Source organism: Xiphias gladius, chromosome 14 (assembly GCF_016859285.1).
Source record: "Xiphias gladius isolate SHS-SW01 ecotype Sanya breed wild chromosome 14, ASM1685928v1, whole genome shotgun sequence".
Classification (NCBI taxonomy): Eukaryota; Metazoa; Chordata; class Actinopteri; order Istiophoriformes; family Xiphiidae; genus Xiphias; species Xiphias gladius.
The window spans coordinates 12140003-12166881 of NC_053413.1; the positions used below are offsets into that span (position 1 = coordinate 12140003).

A 26879-nucleotide genomic window follows, 5' to 3' on the forward strand; every position below is an offset into this window, starting at 1 on the left:
CATTACAGGTTGCATGTGTCTATCAGGAAATTGATTTTCAGTCCAAAATGTGTTTCACCTGAATAATTTTTAGAAACCTGGAGAAGTAAACCTGCCGAGGACCTGTCAAGAAAAAAGTACAGATTAAAGAAAGCCTTTAACAATATTTAGCATAATGGAAAAATTATTTTTCTTGTTCCTGTATGCCATCTAACAACCTGTCAGATTTGTTTTGCAACCCCCTCAAGTCGGGAAACACTAGAATATAGAATACAGTCATAGCTTTGTACATTAGCTAACCAGGCAAATAACCCTGCTCTAGATAATAGCTTAAAGGTTAAAAACCTTTGTAGTGACACATGCATCTTTACTCTCTCTATCCAGCGACTGGCTAACACCAAAGCCCACACGTCCCGGTTTGTCACAGCCAACCTGCCCTGCAACAAATTCAAGAACCGACTGGTCAACATTATGCCCTATGAAACTACCCGCGTCTGCCTCCAGCCAATCAGAGGCCTGGAGGGCTCCGACTACATCAACGCCAGTTATATAGATGGATACAGGTGTGTTTTCCTCCACCAAACACTAATATGACCTGAACCCCTCATCCTCAAATGATGGCTTGTTGAGTGAATGGATTGGATAGGTTTTCACCACTGTGCTCTCACCTGTCACATCCTGTCAGATCTGTCATTACTGCATACATGTTCCCGCTATTTGTCTCGTTGCGTGGCATTCACTTCAGCCCCAGCTAAGGGGGGCAGACGGACGCTGAAGAGCTTCTGATGATTCAGGCATTCAGAGCGGTTGAACACACATGTTTTGACTGTTCCTCTTCTTGCCTGAAGCCTGACCCCCTTTTCAGTCTGATGCTTGACAGAGGAAGAAACGAGGAGAATGAAGAGAGGATGGGGCTTCTTAATGTGCGTGTTTTTGTGTCTGTGTCTGTGTGTGCTTGTAGGCAGCAGAGAGGCTACATCGCCACCCAGGGTCCACTGGCTGAGACTACGGAGGACTTCTGGAGGATGCTGTGGGAACACAACTCCACTATCGTGGTCATGCTCACTAAGCTGAGAGAAATGGGGCGGGTATGGACAAAATATGTACACATATTAATTGCAATAATTTTCAGGCATGTACACCACGTCATCAGTCCTTTTTTCCTGCACTGCTCTCTTAGGAGAAGTGTCACCAGTACTGGCCTGCTGAGCGCTCAGCCAGGTACCAATACTTCGTGGTGGATCCCATGGCAGAGTACAACATGCCTCAGTACATCCTCCGGGAGTTCAAAGTTACAGATGCCAGGGTGAGTTCATGTCTGTGTTGTTTAAAGACTTGTTTTCCTGTTGTATGTTGTATTCAGAGCAGTGTAACATCAAACTACTTGACATTTCTGCTCTATACCCAATCCATCAGTGCTGGTTGAAGGCAGTGGCGCAAAGCATGTCCTATCGACCTGTAGCGTGTGTTGGTTAGTGTGTGTTTTGTATATGAATGTGTGTAACACAGCAGGTTAGCACTATCGACAAGCCGCCCTGGATTACTCATTCAACCATGCTGTCTCCAGATTACCTTGTGTGTGAGAGACCCTGTGTGCTTCACATCCACTCATCTCATAGATAACTCCAGTTAAGCTTGTCCTACACTGACGCCACATTGATAGATGCTGTATTGATCTCCATTAAAGGGGAGTCAGAAAGGCTGAGCAGAAGAGAATACATGTAATTGCGTACTGAGTGGCTGATAATAGCAGACGTACTGACGTTACAGTTTGAAGTTAACCACAGCCACTGATCCAGGGTCAGATAACAGTAATGATTAGAAAGAAAAAAAGGATATGGCCTGGCAGAGTCTCATTCCTCAGTCTACAAAATAAACATCTTGATAGTGTTGAAAAGACAACAGATACCCTTTCCGAACAACTCAGCTTGCAGGTTTTTCGGTTTTTCGGTAAATATTCATGTTGTTGTTCTTATCACTTCCTCGCTACTTCAGGATGGCCAATCACGGACAGTGCGTCAGTTCCAGTTCACTGATTGGCCAGAGCAAGGTGTGCCCAAATCTGGGGAGGGCTTCATTGATTTCATTGGCCAAGTGCACAAAACCAAGGAGCAGTTTGGTCAGGATGGACCAATCAGCGTTCACTGCAGGTGAGCAGCAGTGTTCATCTTAGCAGCTCATGGCGAAACCATTTATTGTAATGTAAAGGTACATTTTAATTACATAATTACTTCACTAGGCCGGTCAGGATGTAGTGTGTTGATGTCATGGCTCTGCATTGTAAACTAGAGTAACATGTTTTCCTTTATGCCTGTAGTGCTGGCGTAGGGCGGACAGGTGTCTTCATCACTCTGAGTATTGTCCTGGAGAGGATGCGTTACGAAGGGGCGGTGGACATATTCCAGACTGTCAAAATGCTGCGGACACAGAGACCAGCCATGGTGCAGACTGAGGTAAACACTGATTCATTAAGCATGGCAGAGACACAAGCAAGGAAAGCACTGGTACTTTCCTTATTTTTACTGTTGATATTCGGCCATTTTTAGACCTTTTTTTAACACTTTGATTTCCTTGAAGTAGGCCTATACTTTTATCTAACTGACCATCTTCATGGGGCTACGTTGCATGTCCTCTTAATTGAAAATACTAAACCTGGATATAATTATTACTGTTTTGACATAAATCTGCCCGCATTTTCAAAAGTCATCGAAACTTTTTTTGTAAGAGACTGGTTAGGTGTTGTGAGCCCCCAGCTAAATGTAGTACGTTCATGCCTTTTTATAACAATTATACATTTTTCTGTCTGTGTCTCACCCAGGATGAGTACCAGTTCTGCTACCAGGCTGCTCTGGAGTACCTGGGTAGCTTTGACCACTATGCAACATAAGTGAAGAGGCGACTATCCATCCATCTTTCTGCTTTGGGTTCCACAAACAAACCAACAAGGGAAACAAGAGAAAGACGACCAGAAATAACGTCAACATTGAACTTTTTCCGGGAGAGAGATTCAAAGATGAATTCTACAACAACAAGGACAAAAATCAACAACAAAAACAGCAACAAGAAATCTGTGTCTAACAGCACCCACACTCATCAGGACCTCCCCCGAGGAGCTGGTGGGTGTGGAGACTATCCATGTGTAATCCATATACTTACCTCAGTGTTCCAGTGTGAAGGACGTATAATACATGTGTGTTGTGGTCAGCTTTCTCCAATATGAACCAGTGAAATACAAATGGCTTCTGAACAGGAATTATGATATATATGTGTATAAAATACAAAAAAGATTTAAAAAAAAAACTAACAAACAAAAACACAAAGAGCCTGGATATTTGCTGCACCCTAAATGGGCTTTTTATCCTCAACTTTGTATCTTTTGGTTTGGTGTACTAAAGGGTTACACAGTGCAAAGGTGTGCATTAACATGTGTCTGTGAGTCCAAGGTCTCTACTGCTACCACAGGTAATTCTGATTATAGTTAAAAGCAGATGACTGGTTATGCCTCGGCAGAAGCCTACAGTACGGATTCACCACCCTGAGGACTGCTGGAGAAGCATGTGGATGCTCATTTACCCAACGCAGAGTGCCAAGAGAAACCATGCAGCGTGAACGAGAACTGTGGCCTACAAGGAGAGATGGCTCCGTCTTTCGTCCAGCATAACATAAAGTCAGACTAGAGACCGCTCTTAGACACTGGCCAAGGATCAGTTCACACTCCCCAGTCGTGTCCTCACTGCGTAACAGCTGGCCTCAGAGCAGTGATTGGAGTCCCTCATACCCTCAACTGGGCTGAAATTTGTAGTCCAGTGCATTCTTCATCAAACAAAGCCTGCTTGCTATTTGCTAGTCCTTGTTCATCCTCCAGCTCCGATCCTCTTGATGTCAGTCCCATTGTGTCAGTTCAACAGTGGCTTATTGGAAGAGATGCTAATGAAAGAATTGAGCTTCGATCCCTTTCTTTCTTGAATTGAGTTCTCACCCCATTTCTGCAGATATTTATATGTTTTTTATTGTATGTCTTCGCCTTATGCTGACTTATTTCTTGTGTTTATTAATGCTGCCTAATGCTCATGCATTGTGTGCTAAATGTTTATTGTCATACAGTATCTTAACTTGAGGATGAAAGTTGTTTCCTGATCACCTTCCTCCTCTGAAGCTTACCTACTTGAATTGCACCACTTTGCGGTTAAATCACTCTAATATTTTACTATTCACGGCAATGAAAGATAATGAAAGAAATTCAAAAAACATCAGCGCAAGTGGTGAACTGCTCACTTTCAACAGTCCTCTCCCCTTTCCCACCTCCATACAAACTCCATTAAAACTCTCTCTGTCCCTGAATCACACTGTACAGAGCATCCCAACTTAACCAATTGATGTTTTCCCCTCCGTCCTACTCCAGTACAACGGCACAAGTCCTTGATATTGATATATATCTTTTCTTGATTTGACATATAATCATAATTGGTCCCACGTGGTGATAGAAGAGCACAGCAATGTACCAGAGTATCAGACATCTCGGGCGATTTCACGATTTTGTACATACAGTCTATCATTGGAGTCCTATACAGTACAGTTACATACGTCTGAGCACAAGATATAACATGGGATTGGATGTGATGTAGTTCTTATTGTTGCAAAAGAAAAGCCTTATTGTTATTGTTCACTTTGTCATATTTATTTCATATGATTTTTTAAAATACTTGTTATTCTATTTTGTTACTTTTTACGTTTGTTTTTATTTATTTATTTGGGATATCTAGCAACTATAACCAATAAGATGTTGTTCACTTGTTTCTTTGGCGAGCCAAGTACGATATTGTCACTGTTTGTTTTTTATTTTTAATGGTCAGTTTTGGTGCTTTTTTATTTGCTTTATTATTATAAAGTATGCCCTCTGTGTAGGGTGCTATTTGATACTGATTACTGATGTCCGACTAGTTAGCTAGAGATGTACATTAGAGGAAGACATAGTTTAAGTTTACAGTGATGCCCTTTTAATACCCTCCCCCACTCGACCTCCATTGCAACAGTAGCGGTGTGATCATAGAAGTATGATCCACCCCACCGTGATAGGTTTAAGGGCATCAGAGAAATTAGATTTATAGAGCAGACTTATAGGTGAAAACCTCTCTGACAAGCTGTTGGTATTAGTTTGCTGGAGAGCACATGGTAGCAAGTGTATTTTTGACAGAGAATGGGTAAGAATCGCCCAGCTACACACACCCTCAAAGTTATTGTTTAAATCTCAAATTATTCTAATATGAACTTTATGTGTGTTCCAGAAGTCTTGACAATGTGTGACATATATGAAATATGTTATTCCTTCGATTTCTAATGAGTATTGTGTCAAGAGAAATGTAAAAGGCACACACGCGAAACATAATATGAAATGTGTTGAGGGCCAGCTCTGATGACGCCATCCCCCTCACTTATGTACCTGTTCTTTCCTTTCAAACCATGGATGTAGATATTGTATCTTGACTTTGTATTAAAAGCAGGATGATTGGATATACAGCACAATGAGATGCTTGGTTCCTGTCGGGTTTTTTTTCCTTTTGTGTAATTCACTCTTCGTCCACTAGATGGGACCAAAGTAACCCTAAAGTAAAATGCACTCCTGTCACTGCACCCAGCTTTTACTAAATGCTCTGCTCACAAAATTACGCGTAGAAAATGTTTGGCAATTTCATTCAGCTTTTGCCTTCTTTTCTGCATCTACTTGAAATGTTTTGTTGTCAAGCTGGTGTGGAGCAACAAAATTATGTGGCATTCAGTCCCGCTATAACTTAAGCTGTTGCATTACAGCAATATGACACCATATCTGTCAAACTTGGTTTTAATTACACTGAACAGTGATAACTGGCTGACGTAAGGCGTACATATTTGTGTGGTATTCAGGGACTTTCATATTATTAAATGCCAAGTCAGAAATGTTGTACTTTCAAAAAAATCCAAGTTCATTATGACATGGATGTTGACATGAACACTATTTATAAGTCGGGTTGTGATTATGAAAACTCCAACATGACACAAGTCTGGCATTACAAAAACAATATACAACTGCACACACAGGACATAGCTTGGGAAGAAAACCCTTTGTAATCTTGAGCATGAAACTTCCTTTTTTTCTTTCATTTGAAACTGTACTTTGACCACGGAGTAATGAAAATAATAAAGTAATAATAAAGGAATAGTTCGACATTTGACAGTTAGATGAGAAGATTGATACCACTCTCATTCCTGCATGGTAAGCAACAGCTAGCGGCCAGTTAGCTTAGCTTAGCACAAAGATGGGAAAAAGTGGGACACTGTTAAATGTTGAGTTTTAGGGTTGCTAGTGGGCAGATTTTGTTATCTTTGGAAAGAGCTGGGGTAGCTGGTTCCCGCTGTTTGTGCTAGGCTAAGCTAACTGCTGGCGTTAGCTTCATATTTAGGGAATAGACATGAGAGTGGTATCAGTTTCATTAACTCTTGGCAAGAAACCAAAAAGTTTCGTTGACTTTTGAAAATGCGGGCAGATTTATGTCAAAACAGTAATAATTATATCCAAACTTTTTTTCCCATAATGTCAAGCTATTCCTTTAAGGCCCATGTATTAGTGATTTTTTGAGAGCTTAGCCTATGACCCACATCTCATGGTCTTTCTCAGCGGGTGAATTTGCTCAGTCTGCTGGCATTAAGACTTTGTTGTCAAATTTTTGCAATATGGTCATATTGCAGACTTTGGCTCACAAACTGTACAGGAACCAGGAAGGGAAACACTGCTCTCCTTTATTCAATGAATGATGAAAAGTAAATCTAAGCATCTTATATTTTCCATTTCTGTACCCTTTAACAGTAACCCAGTAATATTCATTACAAAACTACACTTTGATGAGGAGGAATGTTGTGTTTTCAGTGAAGCAGGGCAGACACCCTTGCATAAGTAGATGCAATCAGCCGTAATTCTCTAATTGTGAAAGTCCAACTGGATACACCTAATCTCAGCACAGTTCTGCACGTGAGTGACTTTTCGGTGCCACATGTAAGATATAGAGGAGTCCTCTGCAAGTGTAAAGTTCACATACAGCAACATCTTCCTCATTGTTTGACTGTGATCTAATTGTTGATATGAAGAGCTGCTGCACCTGAAGAAGAAGTAGTATGTGTTCCTTATCATGGTAGACTGAGTATGAATGCCTAACCCTGTAACCTACTACTTCCTCGAAATCTCTCAAAAAGCCAGCTGCTCATTCGTATATGATGTGTTCTCTAAATGAGAGGGAAAAGGAAAAGGTAAAAAAGACGATGTGAGTGATGTATTGTTCTGTCCATCAAAAGACAATTAATTAATGGTTATTTGAATGCTTTCATGACTCTAACCTATAATATTTCCTTGTTGAGATGTGTTGAGACACGCCTGGTAACTTTACTCCATCCACCCCATTCACCTGTGTAAGAAGCTTTAGTATTTCTGCAGGTAGCTGTTTTCGCTTTCCCTCAGCCTCACATGATGACGATTCATACCACACACACACAGAAGTCATTTCGGTCGATGTGACCGTGCTCCAAACAAACACCTCCTGGCCACAACGGATAATGTGTACCTGAAAATGCTGCATCAATGTGCTTATGCCACACAGTAAGTGCATTATGTTAAGTTAAACTCAACCATCCATGGACAAAATCGATACTGACAATATTACTGACAATTAAAAAAATGTTTCTGAGTCATATGCAGTTCTTCTGAGCAGTTTCACATTGTTACAATTTTATTTTAGACATGAGCAGTAGAACCTGAAAAGACAGCACATTTCTGTTTTCCATGCAGACTTCATACTTCTGATAAGACATAACATATACTGTCATTACATCTGGCACAAAATTTGAACAAAAACTTCTATTACTGCCGAAAGCACCAACAAAAAAAAAACCTCACTGGTTGCTGCATTCTTTCATTTTAAATCATAAAGCACAAAGGACAAAGGTTAGAACAGCACACTGAGCTGCAAACAGGTGGAGAAAGGCAAAGGTGGAGAAAGGGCGAGGGTAAGAGGAGGAGGGAGAGTGAACAGAGCCAACATCTGGAAGGACACCATGTGATCCTACAGTCACCTGCAGTTTGACAGTGCGGGCATATGGACATATCAAACTGCCCCAACCTGACATACTTCTACATACTTCAAATTAAATATAACCCTCTGTCTTAATAGCCTCTGACATGTTGTGCCAGGCTGCTATTCATGCAGTGATTGTAAGCAATAAGTGTATTTCCTAGATCATATAATATGCAGTTTAGTAAACTCATGTTTTCATTTTTATTTATTTTTTATTTTAGTGAACTTAATGATCAAAATAGTAGAAAAGATTTTGTACGAGTTTTCTACTGCTGTAGTAGTAGAGGATTTTGACAACATTAAGATTTTACAGAATGACAAAAACATTCACTGTATAGTACGGACACAAAGTTAGCAAACTAAAATGCATCGAAATTAAACAACCGTTCCAAATTATGATCATCTGAACACCAAAATATTTCAGGGTTTTTTTTTAGCCATTTCATGGAAAAAGCTGGAAGTCTGAGCTTGTGTCTTATAGATACCCAACCGTATTTGCTGTTATTGTATCTCAACGGTGAAACACCTGAGTTAAGCAATTCTCCACATAACTGTGTCCTGTCATGTTATGTATCTGTGCTTGTAGGCCGTCTGCCCATTCGCTGATGTGTATCTGTGCAGGCTGAGCAGGTTGTTCAGTTGTATAGGTGTGTGCATGTGCATGTGTGTGCATGTGTGTAAATGTCTTTATATGGTTGTGTGGACAAATATTGGTTTGAAACTGACCACATTTCGGCGTTGTGAGGACATTTTTGGCAGGTCCTCACAACTTCAAAGGGCTGTGTGAGGGCCAAGACTTGGTATAAGGGTTCAGGTGAGAATCAGGTTTAGGTTAGGGTTACGGTAAGGGGTTGGGGTTAGGCATTTATTTGTGATGGTCAAGGTTAGGGTAAGTGGCTAGGGAATGCATTATGTCAAGGACTGTCCTGACAAAGATAGAAGTGTGTGTGTGTGTGTGTGTGTGTGTGTGTGTGTGTGTGTGTGTGTGTGTGTGTGTGTGTGTGTGTGTGTGTGTGTGTGTGTGTGTGTGTGTGTGTATCAAAAGGTCAGGGAAAGTAGTACCACCCATAGCAACTGTTGCCATGAGGAGAAAAAGCTCTGCCATTGTGTGGCTTTTACACCTGCTGTCACTGATTGGTTTAGAATGAGTGAAAACTCCCACCTCTCACAGCTGATTGGTTGACTCAACAATAAGCTGCCAATCCTAAAAGTAGGCTGTAAATTTCATTCGTTTCCTACCTTTCGTTTGTTTCTTCAGAGCCACTACCAGGAAAGGAAACCAAAATAACCCACAAGCTGTTTGAACAAGTCTGTAAACTGGAGAGAACTAAAGAGATCAATATATAGACTTGCGCTGTATGAGTGAAAGTGTGTGCATGTGAATGAGTTAGAATTGTTAAGTTTCCATCATGAGTCTCAAAAGCAGGAGATTCTCGCTGGACAGCTGTGTGTGAGTATGAATATGTTTCTGTTTCCTTTGCTTCTGTTTCATTCTCTTTCCCTTTCACATCCTTTACAAAATTCTGTTGGAGTTAGACATCTATACTCATCTTCTGCAGCTGACCAACAATCCAAATGAGCATCACTCTAAGCACCAGGAGTGCAGTATGTTCTTGTTATGTCACCAGTCAGTGTTTGTGGCTGCTGGTTTACAAAAGTGAAGCCCTTCTCCAGAGATCCCTGCCGTTACTCAGAGACTACATACGAACTACAGGTCTAATGGACTGAAAGTCAGCCCAAGCAAAGTATGAAAGCCAATGCAGCCGCTGTTGAAAGAGGTTTTTCAAGGACTTTGGAGCCAGACTTTTAGCTTTGGCTTTCACGTAAAGGGAACTATTAAAACTGACAGAGATATTAGATTGGATTCACAAACAAACAAGACTAATGTATTCACTTTTTGTACCTATTAACTCATCAGTCAACAACATTGTTGACACACTGCCAGTGCTACACACAGGAAAGTCTTTTTGTTGATGCTTTATGTAAGACATTCTTTGTGTCCGTGAATGATCTACATTCATCTGTGTGGAAATCATCCTTCACCTGACACAAACAATGAAAGCGAAGATAATGAAATGTTTACCATAAGCACACAGGAGTTGTTTTGATCCACTCTGTGATCTCTGAAATCCAACATATTTACTGATGTTCCCATCAGGGAGAGCTCCATTTCTTCATTTGTACTTTTGTAGGATTTCTTCACTTCATGCCGTTCTGTATCTGTCTCACCTGTGTGCGTCATATAAAAGCTGGATCATCAGTGTTGACATTTATCTCCTCCGTTCTCGGGACAGCTGTCTGGATGGAGCTGGAGTCCTCGGTGGAAGAAGAGGCAGCAGCAGGTTTAGCAGTAAGAAATCTAGGCACAGCCAGAGTCTGGATGACGCCCGACTGGAGATCCAGGAGCTTAATAAAAGCCTCAACTCCACAATGTCCGTCAGGTATACTGCAACGCTACACACAGTTCAGGGAGTGGGACATGGCTTAAAATTTTGAACTTGCACCTAGACAATGATAGCATCTTTATCTCATTTGTGTTAGCTGGGCATTTGACCTCTTTGTATCTTCAGGGAACAAACCATAACAGAGGAGAGTCTTGAGCGATCAAATGAACTTACCAACAATCATGTAAGTCCTTCCTGTATATATATTTTATCAAATTTTCTTTGCAGCACAGGTCAAAATAAAGCAGCTATAATCAATATTTTCATAATAGAAATGTATGTATGGTCGCTCGTAGGGTCAAACCCACAGTTATAACCTGAATCTGCAGCTCCACTTGCCTTTACAGAGCTTCAGAGCAAGTTTCAGCTCGTTTTTTATCTGTCCGGATCACTGCTTTACTGTTTTGGTCCACTCTCACCGCTCTCATAGCGTTTTTATTCATTAACACTTCACTATTTTTCCCCACAGAGCTTCCTGAAGCGCAATAAAAGCTTCCACAAGCTGTTCCCAGAGATTACTGAGGGGGAGAACCCGACACACTGTAAGTTCGGCTGAAGTCCCGAGTCTGTTACTTGTTCGTTGATATTGATCATGGAAATTAAATCTTATTATGTCCTTTTTTTCACTTTGTGCCTGATGTGTTTGCTCTCTGATTAAGTGCTGCCATATACTTTTTTTGTCAAGTGGTCTGCAGTGAATGAGGGGCTGAAACACTTTGATAAATGATTCAGCAGTCTCTGTTGTCTAGGTGACACTGCAGGGTTTACCATTAGAGAAACACCTACTAATACTTTCAAATTATATGTCTTATATCTTATGTGTGTGTGTGTGTGTGTGTGTGTGTGTGTGTGTGTGTGTGTGTGTGTGTGTGTGTGTGTGTGTGTGTGTGTGTGTGTGTGTGTGTGTGTGTTTGTGTTCATCTCTTTGTTGTAGGGTTCATCTGTGCATTGCAGAAGGAGGTGCTGTATCATGGAAAACTCTTTGTAACCGAGAACCATGTGTGTTTCCACTCAACCGTGCTGCTCAAAGACACTAAGGTAACACACACAGACCCACATTGGTGAAATTAATTAACACTGGAGTGTCATGAGAGCCTTGGCACTACCTGGGTTTTCTCACATTCAAAATCACATTCAGGGCAGTTAAACTAATATGTTTTTAATTTTCCAGTAACAGTTAGGTTCGACATAGCAGTGTTTTGAGGCCACATGTCCCGGAAGCTGTAAAGGAGCCGTCGGCATTAACATTAGCTCTTCTGGGAATTCACTTTCAGCTCCAGCATTCAGGCTTTTTACGCTAATATCAAGGATTGACTTCATAAAGGGAAATTATTTTTGGGACCTTGATACAGGATAAAATAAAATGAGCTTTACAATGGTTGTGTATGTTTTAGGCCACATTGAGCCTGTTCTAGCAAGTGTAAAGGTTTTTTTTTTCTCAACACATTACAGGTTGTGATTCCTACGTCCAGTGTCAGGGAGGTGAAGAAACACAACTCGGCTTTGTCCATGATATCTATCCAAACTGCTGATGGAGAGAAGGTCAGACTACGCTCTTTTTATAAACATATCTATATATTTTATTCTTCGTTTCTACTTTTTATTTAGGATTTGATTTTTATTTCATTATCGTTTTTCCATTGTTTTTGCTTCACTTTAAATGCAGAGCACTTTGGGCCAACCAGTATGTTGTACAGACTGTAAAGTCCTCAGAGAAAAAGGAATGATTTCGAGCTATATAAAGTAAATATATACATTGATTACATTACAGATTACAGATGTACAGTATAACTGTGCAGTTAAAATTTTGGATGGGAAGCCAGTAAAAGCTGAATTTGCTATTATTAAACTTGAATGCCTGTGTGTGTGTGTGTGTGTGTGTGTGTGTGTGTGTGTGTGTGTGTGTGTGTGTGTGTGTGTGTGTGTGTGTGTGTGTGTGTGTGTGTGTGTGTGTGTGTGTGTGTGTGTATAAAATAAACAATAACAGTTAATTCAGGTTGAGTCAAATGGGTCCGGTAGTATGAGGTAGTATATCTAGTATTACCTAACAATCAAATTCCTGCAGGGAAACTGACAGCTTGTCAACTTACTTGACTACAACTTAACTTCCTTAACACTGAGCATACACATAGTTTTCTTTTGTTCCAGGTTTAACCCTTTCTCCTCCCTCTTTTTCTCTCTCAGTACTCATTTGGGTCTCTGAGAAACCGTGGGATGTGCTACAAACTCTTCCAAAGTATCTGCTCACATGCACAGGTACTGTAGGTGCTCCCCTAAATCTGCCTGCACGTAAAAGCAATCATTTCTCAAACAAAGGTCACTTTTTCAGTCATGTTTCTGTGTTTGTCTGAAGCAGGGAGAGAGTCCAAACAGCAGCCCTCATCTCTCCTCTGCAGAGAATGAAGCCGATCCTGATGTGGTAGGTTTGATACTCATCTACCTCCAAAAAGGGATCTTATTATAGTTGAATGAAGATGAGTGCATGATGATTTACAAGCACAATAAAAAATGATTTAACTGTTAGCGTCCCTGTCCTTGTCTACAGGTCTCCAGTTATTCCAGTTTGGAAGACAGCATAGATAATGATCTGAGCAGACAAAACAGCATTATTCTTAAGAAGCGTTTTCATCAGATGTCCAGTGAAGGTGAGAGAAAGGTGGAAGAGACAGACGAAAGAGGGAAACTCAGTAATCACTGACGGTTAATGTTTTCTTTGGCTTGTTCGACGACACTGTTCGATTTCAGACAATGATATTGAGAATTTCATTGCTAAGCTGAAATATTCTAGCAATACAACAGAATGTAATAGGGCCATATACGTTTGTATTATTTCAGGTCCCACAAGAAGCAGTTCCACTCGTCAGAGCAGCTTAACAGATGAAGACAACAGAGGTGTGTGTAAGCCCTCGCAAACAGACACACAAGCACCGTAATGTCCACTACACTTACCCATAAGTTAAAGAGTAAATTGACACAATGGACCAATGAGTTGATGATTTTTGTCTCAACCAGCTGTGTCATGGATTTGGAGGGTCATTGACAAGGCGGCACCGTTCTTGTTCCTCAGAGAAACAAGGAATCTCAGCGCTCTCTTCTACATCTATATGATACTGTGAGTATTATTATTTCTCAGAGGTAGCGCTCCAGCTCCAGTAACATGTAACAAAACCACATTGATGCAAGTAGGAAGGAACTTTACTATTTTCATTTTATGTTACTTTATCTTTCTGCTTCACTATATTGTCACTATAATTCAGAGATAAATACACCAATTTTTGCTCAGATGCATTCATTTGACAGCTTAAGTTAGTTGCTACTTTGTAGACTTTACATATATATAAAGCAAATTAAATTTCATATGACATAATGCATCATTATAGAGTATAAAGTAACTAAAATTAGATCCACCTCAACCATCCACAACAATGAAATGCTGCATACACTTGCATTAGTAATAATAATATAGTAATATAATATAATATAACAATTAAAGGGGATATTTGTCTGAGTTTTTTTCTTTTGATACTTGAAGATTTTGAATGTAATCCAGGTATTTTATATTGTGGTATTTATACTTTTACTGCAAATCTGATTACTTCTTCCACCAGTGTCCATCTCTCTGCTGCCTGGTACACAGGTGCACATTGCACTACTATTGATCCGTTAAACCTGTTAAGGGAAAATTGGTGAAAGAAGACCCCACAGGAGTTTTATTCCTTGAGATGGGACTTTCAGGAAACCATCCCCTCAGCATTATGTTGGCAGGCGTCAAGATCTATGACCTGAAGGATTCCATTAGCACAGGGCAGGACACAACAGAGGGAACCCCCAACGTACCGTACATCTGAAAAGTGTTTGTTTGTTTAAAAAAACAAACAAACACTGTTCTGTTTTGTAGAATTCTTTGCAGACACAACGTACACTTTTTTGAAATGTCTATGAAACACAGACCAAGAAGCACATTATGGTATGTTGACTTTCTGGGTTGGCTGGAAGTTTTCAAGGAGAGAAGAAGGTTCCAGTCCTCAAGATGAGGTTTAAATCAGTTATAGAAATGTTATCACATCATGTTAACTCAGGCCCCAAACAGATACAATTTACTGATATCTTATTGTTAGGAGTGAACAGTATGTACCCATCTTAACTGTGTGCTCAGCTTCTGAGTCATTCTGCACAATGTAGTTTCACTTTGCGGGTTTAGTGCATTGTAGTGGTAAACCGTAAAATCCCAGGCATTAAGGACATTATTGTCTGTGATTGTAGACTTGTGTTGCTGCTGTTGGTGTCTGGGTACATGGGGCTGAGGATCATAGCACTGGAGGAGCAGCTGACCACTTTGGGAGCCTTGACTGAGTTGTCTTTGCACCACAGAGAGTGAGTAGACACACAAACATAAAGAGAAAGTCACGAAGGAAGTTTCTTGGGGACTGTTTAGAAAAAACAGTGAGAGGGCTTAAACCGGTTTTGGCGACTTTTAAAAAGATTACTGGCAAATCAGATTAGACTTGAACAGAGTAGTTCTGCAGGTTCACGACAGCAATGTGGACGTGAGATAACTGATTACATTCCAGCAGAGTCACACCCACTACGAAGCATGCGTTTAAAATTGTACAGGCGGGTGACAAATGAAAGCAAAAACCAACATAAAGTGTCTTATTAAGGTGTTTGGCCACCACGAGATGCCAGAACAGCTTCAGTTCTGCATGGCATAGATTCTGAAAGTCTCTACTGGAGAGATGAAGACCATTCTGATGATGGTGGTGGGATCACTGTCTAACATGTCATAGCCTATGAATCATATCCTTTTCATACTCATCAAACCATTCATTGACCCATCGTGCTCTATGGATGGGGGCATTGTCATCCTGGAAGAGACCGCTCCCATCAGGATAGAAATGTTTCATTACAGGATAAAGGTGATCACTCAGAACAACTTTTTATTGATTTACAATGTACCACTGAACTCTCTTTGTAATGAGGGGTTTACGCACTGCAGCCCTACTATAATATCAGTCTCTGTGTAATTGTCGACAGACTGTTCTTGCCGACACAGTCTGATCACGTCCTGCCTCGACTTTCTCAGTCACTTGAGGAAGAGTTGTTACTCCTATTGAAACACGAGCCAGTTCAGCAGTCTTTGGGACTAAAGCTCCTGCCATCCGTGCCCAAACAATTAACCCTCTCTCAAAGTCACTTAGCTCGGTTCCTCTTGCATCTTGATACAAAATCAGAATCAGCTGGACCTGCTCAGCATTTTTATACATGCCACAGAGCATGATGGGATGTTAACTGCTTAATTATACCATGTGGTGGACCTGTGTGGCAGTATCTGCATTTCTTATGTTTCTCCACTTATTTATTCAGGTTTTTCCTTTACTTTGTCACCCGTCTGTATATGTCAACATTGTATGCTTGTACAACCTCAACTTTAATTCTTTAATGTTATATGGATATATGGGTATGAATTAAATAATGTCATCCTCTACTAAGTAGACTTATTCAAGTTCTGTACTCAAGTACAATTTTAAGTACTTGTATATTATTCGCTTGAGAACCGTAGTTAATTTACAGATTGAGATTTTATATAGAAATCATATGATCAACAAACAAAATATGTGTTAATATTAACCAAACAACCCTGCAGTATGTAAAGTAGTAAGAACTAAAATGCTGGTACTTTAAATATTTTAATATACATAAGTAATAATTCTCTGTAGGGTTATAAGTACGTACACCATACGTAACTTCTCGTAAGGAAATTTTGAATGCAGGACTTATTTTTCCTTTGTGGTGTTGCTTCTTTTGATCAAGTAAAGGATTGGAGTAGTTCCTCCACCACTGTCCTCGCCTAATGCCTGCTTTTTCCTCTTTTGCAGGTACCAAGAAACGTAGCCAGTGGCAGAGGGTGGTAATTAACAGAACCTTCTAGGAACTCATGCAATGTACCACTCTATTAAGATCGTACTTTGAAACCTGACAGACCCCCAAAAGCCTCTTAACAATGAGACTGTCCATTTGACATACAGTACATCTTGGCCAAAGACATTTACAATATTTTGCATATATAAGTTCCCTCACAGTAGATATTAAACTCCTGTATTAGTGCCATGTAATGTATTTGATGGAAGTCAGCAGTAAGATGTTTTTGGGATGTCTGAACCAGGCCACACGTGGTGAACTACATGGATGACTGACTGTGCTGGCTGAGAAGTACCAGGACAGTATTTTCCGTGAGGCATGCACTGATTCTCTGCTGACAGATCAAAAACTGAAGTGAGGCTCTCCTGCACTGAGCCATATGGAGGCATCCTGCTGAAGCCATGTTTGTTTCCTGGCTGGTGAACAGCTGAGCTCAGCTTGCAGAAGTTGCTGGAGTCTTGACCGTCATTTTCTTGGATCGACACAGCCTACAACAGTGGGAACAGACCAGAGTCGCTCTGAACAGGAAGATGAAAGAAGCACTTTGCTGTTGGTTGATTTTAAATAGTATATTTTGAATTTGAGGGTTCACACTATTTTTTTACTGCTGGAGGCTAATGTGTTAATGACAGCAATCAGCCAGCAGAGGGCATCCACTTCCATTAAACCTAACTGACACATGAGGTACCAAGACAGGATTTCATTTACACTTTAAGAGGTTCAGGCACTGAAATTTCTTCTGTTATTTTTCTGTTATAAATGTAATAAAACTTTTCATTGACCTTTTGTCATATCAATCCTGTTAATAAATACGGGAGAATTAGTTTCATACACAATTTTGTCAACTGATTTCCATGCCTTTAAATAACTTTTAATAACCACTCTGTGAATTCTGTGTATACATGAAAAGTATGTATATGTGATGTCAAAATACCTCTGAATAGGTGATTGTATGTCACCTCTAACACTGCATGAATTTTAAACATACACAGGTTATGTTTAAAACTGATATTCATCGAACTGCATTTAACTATTTCTGGAACTATTTTCCAAAACGTTTCCAGGCCTAGAACACCAAATTGCAAATTCCATGATTTATCTGGGATTTTTACAACTGTATGAATCCTGCACAGTATCTGCATTGATGCCAGCCAATGGGAAGAGACTTTGTAAGATTTTATGTATTATTATCCAAAACCCAGCGTCACTGGTGTGCAAGTCATGTCATCCAAATGCTAAGTTATGTAAAATAAAAATATTGAAAAAAAAAAAAAAAAACATGCTTAAATAAAATATTGAATTTCACTTATCAAATTATGCAGTGTACAAAAATACAATGATTGTTTTAAAATCAATATTAGCAGTTTCATATTTTTTTACATAAGTGATCTTTTTATTATTCTGTTGTCCATAAAAAGGTCAAGATTCAGTCCCATGAATTAATTTCATTACATCATTTTCTCAAGTTCAAAAAAGCAACATAAAATTACAAATCATAATACAAAGAATAGAATAGATAAGTACAGTAACCATATAAACAGCCCACTAATATGGTCTAGCCCCCCCACCCGCCCACCACAGCCCCGCTCAAACTCTAGCACAAAACTCATAACAATACATCAGTTAGTATCAGCAATAAAAAAAATTCAAATAACCATCCCGTTTTGTTTTTGTTTTTTTTAAAAACGCTTCAATTTTCCAATGCCATGAGTTCTGCTTTATCCTCACACAGAATAGATAATAACGCTCCACCCCATCATTTGCTTGGCAAAACACAATAGACATGCATACAGTTTTCACTGTTCCATCCCCCCACCCCCATCAATAAACATTCAGGGCCAGAGGATACAATGTACGTCAACCATAGTGGTGCATCAATAAAATGACAAATTTCCACCCCATTTCTTGAACAAAACCCAATGAATGAAAAGTGGATCCAGTGGTTTCCCTGATAATATGACCTGTCCAGGAAAAACTGAGGCGTACTTCTATTTTCGGCGAAATGCGATAACTCTCTCTAATTCTTTTGACAGCTCAGATCCCTGGTTCAAGATGGTAACAGATTTCCGTTATTTACATATCAGAGACACAAAGCACAGGATGAGAATGGAAAAATTCCCTGTTCGAAATGATGATACCAAGTAAGTGGTGTTTGGTAACCTTTCCACCGCTTACTAAGACCCACTTGTACTCCCAAAATGGAGTAATCAGATCAGTGCTCGTTCAGTACATGTTCCCTTATCAATACGCAGCTACTATCACTGAAACTTACGGGTCTCCTGTGCAGCAGACGCCCTGTGTAGATCTGAAATGGGGTGCTAACCTGCTACTATAAAACCAATTCTTGTACTTTTTCAGGTCTACACACAGGGTCTATTAGTACTTACTCAAACAGGATGCTAGTATCCTTAATGCTGGCCTGTAGAAGACAGTCAACAATAATGAAGAAGACACACAAACTTACATTTTATACCCTTATTACACTTTGGATGCTTTGTACAATAGTGCTGAACTTAAGACCTGCTTTCGTCATGCTTGATCTGATATATATATAAATGTGTAAATATACTGTATACTACAGTACGTGTATCACGTGTGTACGCATGTTGTGTTTGAATGTGTGTGTGTCTGTGTGTAATGATGTGCAAAGGTGTGTGTGGTGGAACCTGCACCACACCAACAGTGAGAGGCTCAAATATGGCTTGTTTCAGACATGAAACGTGCTGCCACCCATAAGAGAGCTCTTACATTTAGGGCCACAGAGGTTAATACAGAGCTATAGTAGACATGATGTCCCCTCCTGGCACCCAATCTGAATCACATTGTTAGTCATAACATCAACACACATGGTCCTGAAACAAACAGTCCATGGCCCTACACTACAACAAACACATTCGGATTAATTACAACAAGACATAAACATTAGAAGAAAATGTGCTGAGGGTGAATATGAACAGGAGGCTGTCTAACTCTGATGAGTGTTTCTGGAACAAGATTTGGAAAACAAACTGTGCTTTAAGACTACAAGTTAATCAGTATGATTCTGATGAAGCATGATTATTCTGAACGGACATAATCCTCATTAGTTTGGTGAAGTGAGCAGCTACTCTGTGTCGTTATTCCTTTAAAGCCTCCAAATCCAGCCAGAACATCAAGCTTTAAAAGGGTCTGTTCACCAAATTATTCTACAAATTATTCACAGACATCTTTGAAAACCACGCTTCAAACTTAAAGGAATAGTTTGACATTTAGGAAACATGTTTATTCGCTTTCTTGTACAGGGTTAGATGAGAAGATTGGTAAAAACTGTATGGTAAATAAGAAGCCACAGCCAGTAGCCAGTTAGCTTAGCTTAACATTAAGACTGAAAACAGGGGGGAAAGTTAGCGTGGTTTGTATCCAAAGGTAACAAAATACCAGCCTACCATGCCTACCAGCACCTCTGTGTTTTTATGGCAGGTTATGTGCACAGTCACATCCTGGGTGAGAGTGGTACAAATCCTCTCATCTAACTCTTCACAAAAACACCAGTAATTGCATTTCCCAAAATGTCAAGCCAATGCCAGACTTTAAACGTCACATATCAGTGAACACTGAAGGGCTACAGCCTTCTGTTTAGAGCAAACTGATCTAATGTGACACGAAAATTACTCAGTAAACCTTCCCTTCCATGGCAGTTTCACTAATGCCTAAGTAACATCCACATTACCAGCGATATCAGTGTGGCTCTCAAAGACCTGTTTCCATTTCAACCACACCATCATTCTTGTTCAGAATATGTAGGACTGGGTGGGAAAATGCAATACAGGGAAATCAAAAGAATTCCCTGCAAGTTGCTGCTGCAATTCTGTGGACAGTAAAAGGCTAAAGCTACCGCACAGCCAGGAAATTAAATGGAAGCTGGCCATCCTGTGATCCTTGCAAAGAGTCAGAAATGAAGGAAAGTCTGAGACATCCAACAGCCAGCTAAGAGAATAGTCCAGACTAGTCCTTGTATATTTGCCGTAACTGACACCAAAGGAAAGAAGATGGACCCCCAAACCACACAAAAAGAGAAGGTTAGTGTTAGCTGGACAATAACCTGGGAAATGCCCTGGCAGTCAAGTGGATGTCCATTAACAGTAAACAGGGAGTGGAGGAGACGGAGGAGGGGGGTTTGTGGGGGCACATGCTTGACCAGTGTTTGTCTGGAGAGAGAACTGATCAAGCTGTGGAGGTATTCTTCATACATACACTGGCAAAAAAACAATATTAATAAGTCTCCATAAGTCTCCTCCACTTGCAGCTGTCCAAGTTATCAGAATCTTAATTTCTTTCAGCACTGCCTCGCTCGCTCACACTCTCACACAATTCAGGTGTCACAGGTCCATGGAGATATGAACATACACATCCATGATTCATACATTCACTAACATGTAACACTTCATCTGTGTGCCTTTTTTGACAAAGCACATTGTTATTCCTTCTTAATTCATGTGAGTAAACACATTTTAAAGCTGCAATTCACAATTTTTCCCACATTAAAAACTGCATTTGTTTCATCTCTGTTCTTGTTTTTAGCATTTTCATCACACTCCACCTTACAGATGGATACAGCTAATGATAGATTAAAAAAGACTCTCACTTTTAAAACAGGAAAGAGAAGATAGGTTGTGTTGAAAAATTTACCTTAAGGTGTGCTGCTTCAAAGACACACAGATGTGGCAAAAATCACACATCCTTTTTAGGTCTATATCTCATCCATACTTTGCAAACATGCTGACAACCTCAATCTATATCAGTCCCATTCTCTCACACACACACACACACAAAGTCTCATTCATACAAATGCAGAGAGGCTGTTGTTTGTTTCTCAGGCATGCTGTGCAGCCAGGTCCTGGTTTATGAAGCGGCGTAGCCTCTCCAGGTACTGACTGTAAAGCTCAATGTCGTTGTGACCAGCTCCCTCCACCCAGAGGGGCTCCACAGCCTTGGGACAGCGCTCAAACAGGGCAAGGCCATGAGAGAAGTCGATCACCTCGTCCTCTGTACCGTGGATGATGAGCACTGGAGACGGGATCTTTGACACCTTCTCGATGCTGGTGGAAAAATTAAAATAATGGAGGCAATTAGTGCACTGACAACCCAGGACTTTATAGAATTCAGGCAACAGATTCAATTTTACATCAATAACAATGACAAATAATGACAATGTGCATTTCAGTCAACATGCTGAGATACATTACAGTGACATTACACCTAAAATCTGTCGTTAGAGTGTCAAACATTCACTCCTGTTGACTTAAGTTTCTTCTTTGACAAAGAAAAAAAAAAAAAAATCAGCTTTGTTAAGTTACAGTAGATTCCAATACTTGCAAGGTTCTCATTGCTGTCGCTCCAAATGCTAATTATGTTACCAACAATCACTGTTAAATCAAAAGCAATAAGTGGCTAAATACACTACATTACATTATAGGAATAGCTGGTGACAAAGTACATTTTTCAGATATTTCAATGAGAATCAGTTTATAGATTAAATAACCAGATGAAGTTATGTTTTTGACTAATCCGGTGAATGTAATACCTGGCAAATCAAGATACTTCATCACATTTGCAGCAAAACATTATGGACCCCAGGAAGAGTAGCTGTTGCCAGGGTAACGACCAATGGGGATCCAAATAAAAAATAAACAGTATCTTGTAAACCAATTTTTGCCACGATGAAGTGCTCAATGATATGCAACATTGCCCACTGTGATCTAATATAATCAGAGATATTAAACGGGTTAAATAAATATATACATTATAAAAATGGCATGGAAACATCTCAAGAGACAGAAAAATTTCTGTTGTGTGACAGTATATTGTCATATTGCCCAACCTCATTCATTTACCTGATAATTTTGCCCAAAGACACAACAACTGTATTCAGCCTCAATATGTCAAACTGCTTTTTATGTTGCACTATAATGCTCGTATGATTATCAGAATTTTAATAGAAGCTGTGTAGCTGTGAGAAGTTGATTTTACCATGTGAGTAGTTTGAGAAGATTTAATGGACATTTAAGTAGTTCTTTTTCCACAATGAGAATTGACACAATTTGAGTTTCCAGTAAATAACTAGGGAGTATCTGATACTACAGATTTTGGGTTAAATGTAATTTTTTTTTTTTTCTAATATTACATTCAAAATATTGGCAAGACAGAAAAAAAAACTAAAATATGTTCTCAGTCGAAAAAAAAAAACAACTTACTTAGGAAAGGCATCAAAGCAGTATGTTTTCTTGGTGTCGGGGAAGGCCACTCTCATACCAGAGGTGAGAGGAGAGTGGAGGACCACAGCAGCACATTCAAACCGTGATGCCAGGTCTACTGTGGGAACTGTGCCGATGCTCTGTCCGTACAGGATGATATTCTCTGGGCTGATGCCATACCTGAGGTCAATCACAAACAAACAAACAAACAAACAAACAAACAAACAAACACACACACAAACACATGCGCACACACACAAGTATAAAATGCAGAACAACAGCCTCTTTTATTCTAACAATATCTGTATGTCAAGTGCAAATGGACTGATGTGCAAGTGTGTAAATTTCCACATGCAGATTAACATGGATCAGTAAGCCTTTCAGTCCAACACAGAGAACAAAAACTCGAGTTTTTCATGTTAATAATGAAACACAAAGTTTGAAAGGACATCATAAGCAAAGAGTGGGAAGGCTCAATTGCCAAGGACTGCAAAGCCATAAACAAACAAACAAAAAGAAAACATGAAATGTAGTAATTATCATCAGCCCTTTTTGAAAAAAATGCAACATATTACCCCACCTCTTTAAATACTAACTTATGTACAGAATCATGAGTGAGTAAATGTGAGTGAATTCAGAATTTTTTGTAACATAAATGTTTGTTGTCTTAAGTCTTAAATTTTTCAGTGGCCTCAAATTTCCTCTATGTTGCCACCTGGGAATGTTAAATTTCTACAAACATAAGGTTCATTAACCATACTGGCAACAGATAAACAAGAGGAATTTTTAGTTTTCAGAATTTTAGATACTGCCACTTCACGCGGAGCTCAGCATGTGACACCCAGTCATCAATCTCTTTGATAAAGAGCCATTGTTTAGCTTTGATTTGACTGGCTGATGGTCAGAGAGGGTACGATGGTCAGCATGGAATAAATTTGTATAAAATTGAGTCAACCAAATGCTATTTTCACAAAAAGTTACTGGCCAGTGATGTGAGTGACCCTTACTGATGTATCTACAAAAGACAATTTAACTGGCATTTGGTGCTTGTTGGCTGTTCGGACAGGAACAGACAGTTTCTGCCAGCTTACCGGGACCGCAGGGCATGCCAGGCGGCATCAATGTCAGCATAAAGGTTCTTCTCAGAGGGCTTGCCAGTGCTAACACCGTAGCCTGAGTAATCATAGGAGAAGATGTTGCAGTTGATGCGTGTGCCTAAGCCAATGTAGAAGCTGCTCATCTGGCCCAGGTCTACTGCATTACCATGGGAAAACAACACTGTAAACCTGAGAGATAAAGGAAGAGGAGGGAAGAAAGAAGGAGGAAGTTAGGCAGCAGGCTGAGGATAAGCAGGAACACTGAACTGGAACGAAGTGAACTGGAAAGCCACAAACTGACAGAAAACTGTGGGCTACAACTGTATGATGGAGAATAGTATATCTGTAGTTAGCCAAGCTGCCCTATTTAAAGCACAAGCAAAAACAGTCACACAGTGTTGTGATGTGTGTGTGAAGGCACATTCAGTCTCAGTGTGTTCAGGGGTGGTGAGTGTCTCACCTGGCACTGGGGGCACAGCGAATGTACATGCACCCAACCCTGTTCCCTCGGCTAGACCTGGTCAGGAAGACATCTGTCACATCCAGCTCTCTTTGTGAATACTGGAACTCTGCTCTCTCTGTGAGATGCAGCTTCCACCTGCTTTCACCCCCAACGCCACCCCCTCCACCTCCACCCCCACCGCCACCTCCTCCACCACCTCCACCTCCTCCACCTCCTCTGTCACCTCCACTACCAGTGCCCAGCCGGGAACGCAGCCCTGGGGCTCCAAGAGATGGCAGAGCAGCTGCAGAGCTGGACCCAGATGCAGTTCCAGCTCCAGAACCTGGATCTGGGTCAGGGAGAAGGGCATAGGTGGGCTCTGGAGGGAGGAAAGCCAGTTTGGCTGCAATGCGACTGGGGCAAGGGGGGCAGCAGAACAGGCAGCATAGCTCTCGTATGGACAGACCGTTCATCTTCTGGTAGAAAAATAAACATGGGAGACAGAGTAAAAAAAAAAAAAGAATAAGAACAGGACTTTCACCTACATTCACAGCAGGGTTTCCCACTGTTTTTTCCCCACTCTAGTCAGAAGAAATAATTACATTTTAATGAAATATATAACTAGGCTTATTAAGCTTAAGGGAAAATGAGCTGTGGCAAATGTTTAAACAGTCATCTAATAACGACATTGAAAAAAAGATGAAATGCGTCAGGATCTGGGGGTTCAGCTCATCAGGTTACTGATTGATCAAATCTTATGTTTGCTTTGCAGTAATTATTTAGAGGAGAAACTTGAAGATTCAGGAAAAACAAAATGTTTTTAAAAGTTAGAAAAAGTAGACACAAACAGCGCTTACCACCTCCCCTAACCACACTCCTCGGGGGTACCCTGCACAGAAATTCTGTTATGAAAGTACCTGGATTCAGAAATCCCTGGGTCTTGAAATGAAGTGGCACACAATGGTGCCAAGGTCTTCTAGTCTAGTCACTGAGCCAGCTGGATCTTGAAAAAAAAGAAAGATAATAAATTAAAATGGCTTGTCGTCACGCAACAACAAACTGTACATGACAACGTATAGTCACAATGGCATGAACATTTGGCCTGGTCTTTTAATGTTGCTCTTTCTAGAGCTTTTGTGTGCTGATATGAAGTAAATATTATGAAGCATATGCTATCATTCTTGCCCTTTGACATAAAGCATTTGGAACCAAACAAAATTACAGACATTGAGCAACAGGTAAATGGTAACCTGGTTTCACAGCTATGAGGAAGAGACAACCTTGATTCAAAGATTACACACAACACAGACTCATTAAAAGGGTTAAACATCAGTTGTTAGTGTCATCACTGTACAGCTCCTGTAACCAAATAGCATTTATTATGGTAAAAGTTATATGCATTATCCATTTACTGAGTCTGCTACAATGTCACTTAGGGATTAAAATGATTCAGATGCCCTGATGTGATCATGGACATTGGTGACTAATTATAACACCCCCTCAACACAGAGAGCGACCGATGAGCTAATGTAGCTACATAGTTAACAACGATATTAACCTCTAATGTTAGCCAGTTATGTTGATCATATAAAGGGAGCGGTATGTTGACATAGCGTACGGACAACTGGAAATGTAGATAGGCGACATAGTACTCTGGTTAACAGACATTGGGCACCGTGTAGGTTAATGGCAGCTAACAGTCAAAATATCATCACTTATCGTTAGCAAGGCAACCAGCTAGCGGCGGCGGCGGCTAGCTCGCTAGTACGGTAGCCTCAAAGCTAGCTACTTACCGATTCACAGTGGGTCGGCTGGGAGGCTGGTGTGCCCCTATATGTACACAGAAGCAGCACAAGACTTCGAAAATCCTTCTTGTGTCTTGACATGGATGTTTTTACTCAAGTGTACCGACAGTGTTCGGTGGCTGGCTAGCTGAAATTCATGGCAACCAGATTTTTTTTTTTTTTCTACTACTGTCCGACCAGAGCCGGAAGTGACGTAACCGTATTCCTTTTTCAAAATGTAAAAAAATGTGCAAGAGAAATATTTTATTCTCATCACATTTATATTGCACATATATACGAATTTTAAAATAATGGGGAAAAATCTATACAGGGATATGTATGAATTAATATAAATAATTTTTAGGCTTCACAGCATTTCACAGATGGCAATAGTAGTAAATTAGCTTGATAGGATTTTGTCATAAAACATCATATATACATAACATAACACACTTCTTCATATATGAACAAAACCAAAAACAAAAGAAAAGCAAAAAACCAAAAAAGTACATATTGAATGCAGAATGGGAAACTGGGTTAAAAATAAAATGAACTATACAGCATGTAACACAAACAACCAATGCAACTCCGAAAAAACTGCCCCATTGACTGTGTTTGTATGGATGCAGACGTACAGAATCTGTGTGAGTGCATTAAGTGTTTGTGTATCTGTTTGGAATATGTTACAGGCTCTGAAAACAAATCACCATCTGGGACAAAATTCTTTATCTATTTGACCACATCCATAAATAAAATAAATGTAGTGGGGTAAAAAGTACAATATTTCCTCCTGACATGTAGTGAGTAAAAGTATAAAGTAGTTAGCATCAAAAGGGAAAAAATAAATACTATTACTCTTCCTCAGAACTATACCTAAGCACA

General features: G+C 40.0%; 3 protein-coding genes and 1 long non-coding RNA gene across 5 annotated transcripts in view; 2 read left to right on the forward strand and 2 right to left on the reverse strand.

The window, feature by feature from the left end:
* Positions 1-5457, forward strand: part of LOC120798613 (receptor-type tyrosine-protein phosphatase S-like) — a 52912-nt gene extending 47455 nt beyond the window's left edge. The window contains exons 30-35 of the mRNA XM_040143027.1: positions 364-542; positions 941-1067; positions 1160-1285; positions 1975-2129; positions 2297-2432; positions 2798-5457. Coding sequence (XP_039998961.1) covers positions 364-542; positions 941-1067; positions 1160-1285; positions 1975-2129; positions 2297-2432; positions 2798-2866 — 792 coding nt within the window. The 3' untranslated portion in view covers positions 2867-5457. The remainder of the gene's footprint in view (positions 1-363; positions 543-940; positions 1068-1159; positions 1286-1974; positions 2130-2296; positions 2433-2797) is intronic.
* LOC120798642 lies at positions 16-1929 on the reverse strand. Its single transcript, XR_005708729.1, has 3 exons — positions 1889-1929; positions 648-851; positions 16-102 (listed from the first exon to the last, which is right to left on the reverse strand). It is a non-coding gene; the product is annotated as an uncharacterized LOC120798642 (long non-coding RNA).
* Positions 5458-9323: 3866 nt separating the features above from the next.
* Positions 9324-17163, forward strand: LOC120798632 (GRAM domain-containing protein 2B-like). Of its 2 annotated transcripts, none has more exons than XM_040143056.1 (13): positions 9324-9528; positions 10373-10519; positions 10649-10706; positions 10992-11064; positions 11457-11560; positions 11975-12064; positions 12707-12778; positions 12876-12941; positions 13068-13167; positions 13358-13414; positions 13535-13634; positions 14786-14896; positions 16399-17163. In XM_040143056.1, exons 1-13 carry the CDS (start codon positions 9488-9490, stop codon positions 16412-16414), a joined length of 1035 nt encoding a protein of 344 aa, XP_039998990.1. In that variant the 5' UTR covers positions 9324-9487; the 3' UTR covers positions 16415-17163. The 2 variants fall into 2 exon arrangements, with proteins under 2 accessions (XP_039998990.1, XP_039998991.1); XM_040143057.1 differs by having other exon boundaries at positions 12879-12941.
* An 864-nt stretch (positions 17164-18027) lies between these two features.
* On the reverse strand, positions 18028-26183 carry abhd17aa (abhydrolase domain containing 17A, depalmitoylase a). The gene is made up of 6 exons (XM_040143054.1): positions 26007-26183; positions 25131-25216; positions 24232-24689; positions 23766-23960; positions 22675-22854; positions 18028-21519 (listed from the first exon to the last, which is right to left on the reverse strand). The coding sequence occupies exons 3-6, from the start codon at positions 24684-24686 to the stop codon at positions 21294-21296; spliced, it is 1056 nt and encodes a 351-aa protein (XP_039998988.1). The 5' UTR covers positions 24687-24689; positions 25131-25216; positions 26007-26183; the 3' UTR covers positions 18028-21293.
* Positions 26184-26879: the final 696 nt, after the last annotated feature.

What these genes read in the sequence shown, in the direction of transcription:
- LOC120798632 (XM_040143056.1), top strand. Translation starts at nt 9,488, where the DNA reads ATGAGTCTCAAAAGCAGGAGATTCTCGCTGGACAGCTGTGT. An exon ending in AACTCCACAATGTCCGTCAG is followed by an intron (nt 10,520 to 10,648) that starts GTATACTGCAAC and finishes TTGTATCTTCAG; the next exon opens with GGAACAAACCATAACAGAGG. An exon ending in TCATCAGATGTCCAGTGAAG is followed by an intron (nt 13,168 to 13,357) that starts GTGAGAGAAAGG and finishes GTATTATTTCAG; the next exon opens with GTCCCACAAGAAGCAGTTCC.
- abhd17aa (XM_040143054.1), bottom strand. Translation starts at nt 24,686, where the DNA reads ATGAACGGTCTGTCCATACGAGAGCTATGCTGCCTGTTCTGCTGCCCC. An exon ending in CGCTGTGCCCCCAGTGCCAG is followed by an intron (nt 23,961 to 24,231) that starts GTGAGACACTCA and finishes TTTATCTCTCAG; the next exon opens with GTTTACAGTGTTGTTTTCCC. An exon ending in TGGCATGCCCTGCGGTCCCG is followed by an intron (nt 22,855 to 23,765) that starts GTAAGCTGGCAG and finishes GATTGACCTCAG; the next exon opens with GTATGGCATCAGCCCAGAGA.